A 10893-nucleotide genomic window follows, 5' to 3' on the forward strand; every position below is an offset into this window, starting at 1 on the left:
TGGAGTTATAGTGTATAATATCGTGATATACATGATAAAATGATTGTTCTGTATAAACAATAGAATAGTTTCTTACGTAAGAAAACATAGTGAAAGAGTGGCTTATTGATATACTAAAATTGCCAAGTCACTACTGCAGAAAATAATTTAAAAAGAATATTAATGTTGAATCTTTTTATACAAGTATGTTGAATCTGTTTTTCTAAAAGTAGCACATATGTTTAGGGTTTTTTTGAGAATGGTGTGAAGAAAAACAAAAAACAGCACCCTATGAAAAAACAAGAAATCTTTTAAAAAAGGAAAATATATTATTCACACTATGAAAAGATCAATGAAATACTTGTTATGGATATAAAAGTGGGTTTATTGGTGAAGAAGAATATAACATTGCAAGAATTATTTAAAGATTCTGCTTGAGCAGAGAAAAGTAAGATCAAAGAAATTTTCAAGACAGTTTTGAGCATTTAAAAATGGATCTGCAACATGTCTGGTTAGTAAGGCACCATTGATGTATTGTAGAATAAAATTGAAAGTCCAGAACTTACAGTATGTAGATTTAATGGTAATGATTCAAATTTATATGTCTGGCATAAAGGTAATGCCACTGCAGCAAATTTACCTCATATATTGTAGATTATGCCATGAACAATAATTTTAAAAGCATTGTTTCGATAATAGATGCACCTAATAGCACCTATCAAAACAGGAAAAAACCTTGACAGATGCCTCAAGTGATCTTTTTTATAATTCATTCTATTTACAACTGAACAATTGTTTTTTACAGAAAGGAAATGTGATTGTAGACTCAAAGTGCCCATAGTACTAGAGAATACTTTTTTCAATTTTCTAGTTATTGCACTATCCGATTGATAAACATTGTACAAATGCACATGACAAGAAGCAAACATCTGTTACATTGAAAATGTAGTTTCTGATCATATGTTTTTCAAGAAATATAATGGGCAAAAACCTAACTTAAATTGGTCAGACCAGGAAGAAAATCAGGTGACTAAGTTGTGAGTAAAATTTATGAACTAAATTACACTCCACATGTTGAGGTACATTACAAGGCTAATTTCAAAGATTAGTGGAATATTCTTTTGCAAAGAATACCTGATCTTAAGACACCCCAAAATATTAAAAAGTTATACTTGAATCTACCAACTATCAGCATATCTAAGTACTCTCCTAAGAAAGAGAAGGATCATCATTCATTTTATGACATTCACATTGGGAATCTAATGAAACCCATATGAAGAAGAAATGTATGGAATAAGAAAACCCTTAATTTTAATAATGTTTAATTAATGTATGATGGTATCAGTATTTTCTTCTGTCTTTTTTTAAAAAAAAGGTTTGATTTCATATGTTAAACAAATTTTCTTAATTCCATTTTTTCAACATTTAAAAAATGTTTATTGTTTATTACTCAGTAATACCTTTCATATGACATTTAAGTTATGTGCAAACCTCCTAATTACAACAGATTAATTTATGGGTTTATTTATTTTAAGACATTCACAACAGACAAAAACATATTTAACATGTTTTACTGTACCATAGAACCTTGCTTCAAAACATCTACATTGTTTTATAGTAAAGTTATCATTATTTAGTGTATTTGGTTTTCCTGTAAAATTTTATTTTTAACAGACAGGAGGTTTCCTCTACCAAGCAACAATATTAAATGTAATTAAATGATAAGTTAATGTGTGTAACATAATGTACGAGTAAAAGGATAAGAACAGTTAATGTGTAACATGATGTAAAAGGATAAAGAGAGTATGTTATGTAGCTATTAAATATTTTCATGATTATATAATATGTTTATTTTGAACATTATTTATTTTACTGATTTTCAGCCTGGTTCCAGTCCAAAGGTGATTCATGCTGATAGCCAAGCTGACATAGAAAATTTCCATCAAGATACAGTAGATGTTGATTCAAAGACAGCTGTACCAGTCTGTTAATTATTTATCTAAAATAATATATCATTAAGAATGGAGTTAACCTTACTGCTACATATTATCGGTGTAAATTAAATACTATTGTAAATTACTTTTCATTGAAAAAAGGCTTTTGAATTATGTTAGCCTATTTATTTATTTATTCATTATTCTGTAATACAGTTCATTTAACTTGCACAGAAAATGAAGTAATACTTAATAAAAGATAAGTTTTAAATAATAAAGAAAAATATTTTATTTAAATAATATTACATGTCAAATGTCTTCAAAAATTAAACATTTCAGAATTAAAACTGTAATATAAAGAAATTCTGGTGTACACATATCAAATTAACTTAATAAATCAAAATACTGATGATATCTTGATTCATGTTGTATTATTATATAATGATTGATGTAATAAAATAACTTAAAAGTATATGTTTAAACTTCCTTTTCTGTTTATAACTTCCTCTTCTAATTAACAGATTCATTCTTATGTCTGATTTAATATAAACACACATGTTTTTATTTTTCATTGCTTGTATGAGAGCTACTTCAAAACTGACTTCTGATTTGTTTAAAATAAATTGATTTTTTTATCAACACTATGAATGTACTCAGCCTCCAACATTTGCAGTTTAATTATACATGTCTGTTTTATTCAATGCTGATAAAGCAACATTGTACTTATTGATCCTTCTTGCAACTACAATGTAGAACTTAACACAGGAGTAACAGACCTCTACCTCAAGAAAAGAGTAACTAGCAATGCTTAGAGGTGTAACTGTAGAGACCAAGGGACAATCCAAACAATAGATCCTTATAGTTCACCTCACTATATGAAAAATATCTGGCAGGCAGTTAGTACCAATAGATGATGGTATTTTAAAATTTTAATTCACGAGACCTAGGATGCCAATAAAATCTGAAATTTACAAGAGAATTCTGAAGAAACTTGGGAGATCAGTTCAAAACAAGCTGGACAAGATTCTCAAGAAAAGTTGTGTTGTTCTCCTGCATGACTTGTGGATAGTTACATTCCACAGATTGCTAAAGGTTTATTTGAGCAGTTCAATGATTTTTTTTTTTATCAGATCCCATAAAAAACATTACCAGATAATAATTAATAGTTTATTAATATTTTGAGAAATAATTCCTGCACCAGAAACAGCCTTTTCTTAATTTTATTATGCAATTGTTTCCAATGAATTTTTACTTTCCTGCCATCATAGTTCAAAAATTTAGTAAAAATGGAGTATGGTTTTTTTTTTAATTTCTTGACTTTTCATGACTCAGGGACCACAGAAACAAAAAAAAAAGTGGGGAGTAATTGTTGTACATACCTATGAATGTTGGCATGTTTGAAGCTTAGTAGGAGGATTTAGTTTTTGATTGGATAAATCAATTATGATGAAGTTTGACACACACACACACACATAATATATATATATATATATATATGGGGCAATTTGTTTAAAATTTTGGGATCAATATCTCCAAGGGGAGAGAGAGTTTTCTGGATCAATATTCTCAAAATTTTCCAAACATAACCTCACTTTATATTCAACTAAATACAGGCATGTATGCTTATCTTAGAATGTTTTTACAAATTTTGCCCCAAAATTCTCCCTTCCCAAAAATCGAAAGAAGTTATCTTTTTATTTATTGCATATTTTTTAACTGAATTATTTTTTATGTCTTCCAAGGCATATTAGTAGTGTTGTGCAGCAACCACTTTGGGGACAATATTGGGAGTAGGGGAGCTAATCAAAGTTTCAAAATAAATTTTTTAGTTTATTTAAAGTTTTAATATCAGTAATACATTTTTAATAATAATATTACAGTTAAATTTCATTACTTTAATACGATCAAGCTTGAATCATGATCCTGTGACCACAAAATGACAAATAAATGTGTGGACTGGCCTACAGAAACAAGACTGTATTAATTTATTGTTTATTTATGCGATGTACTTATTAGTCTAGAATCGTATTAATTTTATATTACAATCTTGTATAAAGGTTTATATTATTCTTACGTATACTTTAAGTTGAATAAATACCCGACTAGTTTTCTTTGTTAATCAGTTAAGTTTTTTAACAACTCTTTATAAGAAAAAAAGATGCGAAAATTACTTTTGCATATTTTATTTGTTGCTTTTTATGAAAGAGACTAGGTTTTTTTTTAAATTCACCAATGTGAAGAAAATTTTCTGACAATTTTATTTGGTTTGCTAAAAAACCAAAAGTCTTTTTTAAGTGTTGAAACTAGGACTGCATGGCTCAGGAGTCAGTGAGTAGGGAGATGGGAAAAATCACCAACAAAGATTCCAAGACACCATACAACAGCCAATTTTATATAAATAATTAATAAATGCTTGAAATAATAAAAAAAGACAAATTTAAATGTATAAAAAATTAAAAGTAATCATACAGTGTATGAAATAATCAAATATTCTTCATTATATTACTTAAATTTTTAACCGTTGCTGTGGTGTACACGTGTGATTATGGATGTGTTCATGCATTTATGAGGTGCTGACCAGAAGCCTTTGCCCCAGATGACGCAGAGCTGCATGGTAGCATCATCTATTTTCTGAAAAGTTTGAAGCTTAATTAATCGCTAGACAATAACACAAAAATGTAGGGGTCTTCACCAATTAAATTCTGTTAACTCATGCAATTTAACTTAATTTCTAATTGTTCATACAAAAAACTGAAGAGAATTTTAATAAAAACTTTAAAAAATTGTTCTATTAAGGGCTTAACAACTAGTCTATTATCATTGCACTGACTCAATTAGGCGTTTTTAGATAAATGTTTTCCAGATATTGGCTATTTTTTAAAAAGTCCTATTTCATTCAAGATATGATTGTTTAAACATTAAAAACTGTTTTAGTAAATAGTTAAAAATAATCATTGTTACAACCTTGTTCTTTAAACACAGAAAAATGAAATTTAGCATCTGCTCCTATTTCAAAACTATCTGTTTTGTACAGGAGGCCACTTTTAAAAATACCTGTGAAAAATATTAAATGGCTGCCATTAAGATTAGGGTTGTAGCCTGAAGGTTTTGTCACAATTTTGTTTTTTCATATCCTTTAAAGTAGCTTGAAACAATGCTACCCTTTTCATTTAAAATTTTTAAATTGTTCCCCAAGGGAACTAGGGGTGTGATTTTCCCATACTGAAAATATATCTTTTGAAGTAGAGCATTTGCTAAATTTTATTAAAATTTTTTGTTTGGTGTTACACTGTTAAACAGTTACCTACTTACTTTCTCCTGTTTATCACTGTTCAGGTGTTACTTCAGAGGATGAATGAGCATGATATGTATGATTGTAAATGAAGTGTAGCGTCGTACAGTCTCAGTTCGACCATTCCTGGGATGTATGGTTAATTGAAATCCAGCCACCACAGAACACCGGTATCCACAATCTATAATTCAAATCCATATAAAAATAATTGACTTTACTAGGACTTGAATGCTGGAACTCTCCATTTCCAAATCAGCTGATTTGGAAAGATACGTTAACCAGTTACTGTAGACTGTTTTTTAAACTACCTGTGAAAAATATTAAATGTCCACCAATTTAGTTAAGAATTGTGGAAACCAAAATTTTTTTATGTAAAAGTTTTGTCTGTTCTCTTCAAAATAATGTGCAAAATCCTGTTTTGTTTAAAAGTTTTGATTTGCCTCCCACTGGGGCTTGGGATTTGATGGCTTCAAAACAAAAAATAAACTGTTTTTGGTAGAAGCAATTTTTTTTCTTTTGCTTGATGATTTTGCCACATAAGCTTGAAAGCTTGTGCTTGGGATATGGGAATGGCATTTTGTAGCATTTGGAAAAATGCCATGTCTGACCAGGATTTGAACCCAAGACCATCAGATGAAAGGACGAGTTGCTACTACTCCACCAAGATCTAAATTTAATTTTCCTATGTTTAACTACTGAGATGCTTATTCTTTATTAACACTGTAGATAAATTTGTACATATATATATATATATATATATTTCTTTTTCAATAGTGCATGACAAATTTAAGTTCTTGAAAGAACTGAAACTTATCATAGATAAAGAATTTATTTATCGTGAAAATTGGTTGATTGGTAAAAACTAGCTGAGACCTTTTTCTTGGTCACACTAACATAAGTTGAATTTTTCAGATTGATGAGTTTAAAATCAAAAATCAATTTGGTGTATAAAAAAACATTTATCTAAATATACATTTTACTGAAACTATATGAAGACTGATGTGCAAGACACTTTTGGAATTCACTTTAAAGCAAGTGTAAATAATTTGTTACCAGATTTATTAAATAAGAAACTAACAATTAGTTCTAAATCTAATTATAAAAGGAAAATAGTAACTTATTTATTAATCTATTCTCTCAGTAACTACATGCTTAAGCCTAATTACAGTTATCATTTTTGTATTTATGATAATAAATTAATTGTATAGCATGTGAAAAATGCTAAACTTCCCTAAAATTCATATTCGGAACCTTCTGAATAAAAGGAGCAGTCACTACTATTTCACCACAGAGGTTGGCCGTGTAGGTAAACTACTGAAGCATGAAAAATTAATCTGAACACGGAATTTTTTGTTTATTTGTTGTGGTTACACTGTTTAAGTACACCCATTCTTTAAGTTGTCTGTGTAATTTAAGTTAATTGTTCTTTGGCTATTTAGCAATCTTCATGCTATAAATAGTGTTTTGTGAAAGTTTATTTCATTTTTTATTACAAAATATTTCTTGTTGTGTCTTGACTATATAATAATGGACATAGCTCTAAGAAAGCATTCAGAAATTGTTTCTCTTTCAGTTCATACCATTATGATGCAGCAACAAATAAATAACTTCTGAATGTATTACTGGATCAGGGACAATGAATGCTATTCATTCCTTTTTACCTCAAAGGAAAGGCAAATGTGGCCTTAAAAAAAAAATGACCCCATCACAGGATCAGTTATTAGTGAGAAAAAGGAAACTTGTTCCAAGATTATCTGCTGTGGATTTAAATCGTGAATTAGAAGCCAGTGGAACAGATTTAAACACGACAACTGCTAGACACTGACTTCTTGCAGCTGGACAGAAAGCTCATCAGCCAGCTAAAAAGCAACTTTTAACACCAGCAATGTGCAAAAATAAGAAAGTTTTTTGAAGATAAATTTTAATTAAACAAAATTTCACAAGTTAACAAAAGAAATACAGGAGAATAAAATAAAACTACGGCCAACTTATAAAATGAAGCGAATTATAAAGCTTACAACTCATAAGCCAAAATATAATAGAATAAGAAGGTACAGCCCACCAATCTCAGCAGAGGTTCTAAAGTTGACAAAAATTACTTGGGCAGTAAAGAATTTTTGTGATTTTAATTAAAAAATCAGGAATAAAATACTTCAGGTTATGAAAAAAGTCATTATGGATCCAAAACCATTTTTAAAGGTTTCCCATCCTAAGGAAAATAAAATTAAAAGATTTTGTTTTACAGAAAGAGTATTGTTGATGGTTTTTAAAAATAATACTAATTAAAAAACTCTGAATTTTCAGTATATCCTTTCAACATGTTTATAAAAATGTGCTAAAATAATCTCCATTAACACCTTCTTACTTTTGATTTGTTTTGTATTTAGTATTTTCATTTATTTATTTACTTTAATATTATTTCATACATCAACATACAAAATTGTGATTGAAGAGTCCATGACTATTCAACCATATTTATTACTTATTTTATAATTAATTAATGTGAATTTAGTGATGGTACTCTGTCAAAGATTTTGCCCAAATTTCCCTTGTTCCATCTAAGGAAATGCTGGGGGCAATCCTTATCTATATCATATATTTGAGTACGATGTAATTTTTCAGAAAAAAATACATAGATTATCAAGTTTTTGAGTTATTCATGAAATAACTATTTTTTGACCCTTCAACCATTAGTAAAGAACCATCTCTAATTAACATTAGCGACTCTTCACTTTCTTAAATTACATGCCAAAACAAACATTTTCCCAAAGTTTTATGGTGCCCCTAATTGGTTTCTTATTGTGGCATTATTTTATTGTACTATTACTAATTGTTTAATTGATAATTAAAAAACTGCTATCTAATTTTCAATTTGGTTCTTTGGGAATTACTGGTGGAAGTATACTCATTATATCTCTTCTACTGCTTAACTGATTGTTACTGAGGTTGAGAAAATATTTTTAAAAAAATATGAAAGATAAAATCCACAGAAAACAAAAGGTTAAATAAAATGAAAACTGTAAAATTTGAATTAAAAAATAACATCACCAGCAAAAATTCTTAACTGAAGTTAATTAGAACTCAAGAAAAACAGGAATTACAAATACAAGAGAGAGAGAGAGAGAGAGAAAATAACAATATAATCTATATTATTATATAAAGAAGAGGGTTTTTGTTTATTTGGGATAAAAAAACTACCCATCAATTACAACCAAATTTTTACTCATCTTTCTTAGCATAATTGAGAATGCTTTTAGATATATTTCATCTTAAAAAAAAAAAATTGTAAAAGTGGAGATTTGCCAGTTGAAGCATTAACTTTAATGAAGTGAATTAAATTCAACATGAAGTGAACAGTCAGTTCAATCTATACTATTATAATATTAAGAGAAAGAAGGTTATTCTTTGTTCGGGATAAACATGAAAACTACCGGATCAACGGCAACCAAATTTTTACCCAAGTTTCTTGGTAAAACTGAGAAGGTTTTTGCATATTTGATCTCGAAAAATCCCTTAAAATATATATATATGTGTGTGTGTAGTAGAGGAGATTAGCCGGTTGAAGCAGAAACTTCAACGAATTTTGAACTGTGAGTGTATCACTGTGTGAGCTGGGTTTGAACTGAATGATTATGAATATCTAAAAACCAATTTCTAGAATTTTTAAAATTCAGAGTTTCAAGGTTTAAAATGGATTTTTGAATTTTTTTTGAAACGCTGTTTTCTTAATTTTTCTGTAAAAAATTAACCTGATTTTTGGTCAGTGTGATCTTCATGTCAATAAACCAATTTCTAGATTTGTGATATTTGACCTTGAAAGGGGATGAAAAAAAGTTAAAAAACAATTTGAACAGTGATAAAGTTTCTCAATAGACTATAGTAAACAAGATATTCAGTAGTTTTGGGCTTGCAAATACTCTTCAGATAAATATTTAAAAACCATTTTCGGGTTTTTTTAATTCCGATTTTTTTTTTTAAGGGATGCAAAGGTGCTGTGGCTCAATTAACACAGCCACTGCCACCGTTACTGTATGTGTGACTGGCTGCACCTGCCTTCAGTTACTTGACTAAAAAGCATAAACTAAAAAGATCGACTGCTAAGGGAAACACAAATAACCATATAGCACAGGTGAAGCTGTGGTGGGTAGCTAGTAAGATAAAAATTAGGTTAACTTCAACAAGAGTAATAAACATGATTGAACCACAATGATAAGGTACGCCCCCATTCCAATTACACTTTTCATTTAATTGTCTAAATTTTTCATATGCTTTTCATTTGAAATAATAAACCTTGTTATAATTAACACAGAAAACAATGTACATCTAATTATTTATATATGGTATACCTAATTATTTAATAAAAAATTGTCATGTCACCTGTCTCATATATTGTGAAAAAAATATTCAATTATAGAAAATGGAGTCATATTCTTGTTCATACAAATTATGAATATGATTAAATATACGAGGACTGTAAATAAAGTAATGGAACTAGTTTTTTTTTTATTTAAGTGGCAACACTGTAAAGTTACTAGTAAACATATGGTTATACGAACAGCTGATTTATATTAGGTATTAATGTTTTTAGTCTGTTGTTGCCATGTGAGACATAAACAAACTTTTTGTGAAACGAGTTTTTGTTATGCGTTACAAAAATGGGTGACACTATGAGCAACGTTGTGCAGTCAAGTTTTGTGTTAAACTCCGTGAGAATGCTACTGAAACTTTTTCAAAATTGAAAAGGGTGTATGGTAATGACGCTTTATCACGAGCCCAAGTTTTTAGGTAGTTTAAAGCATTTTCAGATGGCCAGGAATCAGTTGCAGATGATCCACGTTCTGGAAGACTGTTAATTTCAAAAAGTGACTACAATGTTGAGCAAATCAGAGACTTGATACAGTACAACCGGTGATTAACTGTCAAAATGATTGCAGAACAATTGAATTTGAACCATATTTGACAGTCCATCAAATTTTGACAAACAAATTGGATATGAAAAATGTTTGTGCAAAATTGGTACCAAAAAACCTCCTGTTGAACAGAAATATGAGAGTGGAAATATGCTGCGATCTTCTAGGGCAAATTGAAACTGATCCTGATTTTCTAAAAAAATATTATTACTGGTGATGAATCTTGGGTATTTACGATCCAGAAACAAAATTCCAGAGCAAGGAGCGGCACACTTCAAACCCACCACATCCTAAAAAAGAGCAAATCAAAAATCAAAACCATACTAATTTGTTTCTTCAATAGTAATGGAATTGTCCATAAGGACTTTTTGCCTACAGGACAGACTGTAAATCAATATGTATACCCAGAAATTCTTGAAAGACTGTGGAAAAGAGTTGCTTGCCCGCATGAGACCAGCCATCAAAGACAACTGGATGCTGCATCATGACAATGCACCTTGTCACACTGCTCTTTCAGTTAATGAGTTCTTTGTAGTTCCTCAACCACCTTATTCACCTGACTCCCTGGGACTTTTTCCTGTTGCCAACTTTAAAAAAACACCTCAAAGGACACGATTTTGGAACAGTAGAAAACATAATAAAAAGTGTAACTGACAATCTGAAGGATATTCCGGTTTCTGGTTCTAACACTCTATGAAGAGTGGAAAAATCGTTTGGAGCATTGCGTGGCTCTACAAGGGGTCTATTTTGAAGGTGATAGAGTCCAAGTATAATTGCA

At 29.5% G+C, this 10893-nt stretch overlaps 1 protein-coding gene across 1 annotated transcript in view; it reads left to right on the top strand.

The window, feature by feature from the left end:
- Positions 1-2278, top strand: part of Arr1 (arrestin 1) — a 39515-nt gene extending 37237 nt beyond the window's left edge. The window contains exon 8 of the mRNA XM_075356016.1: positions 1863-2278. Coding sequence (XP_075212131.1) covers positions 1863-1970 — 108 coding nt within the window. The 3' untranslated portion in view covers positions 1971-2278. The remainder of the gene's footprint in view (positions 1-1862) is intronic.
- The last annotated feature ends 8615 nt before the right edge of the window (positions 2279-10893 follow it).

The sequence above is a fragment of the Lycorma delicatula genome, chromosome 2 (assembly GCF_047948215.1).
Source record: "Lycorma delicatula isolate Av1 chromosome 2, ASM4794821v1, whole genome shotgun sequence".
Classification (NCBI taxonomy): Eukaryota; Metazoa; Arthropoda; class Insecta; order Hemiptera; family Fulgoridae; genus Lycorma; species Lycorma delicatula.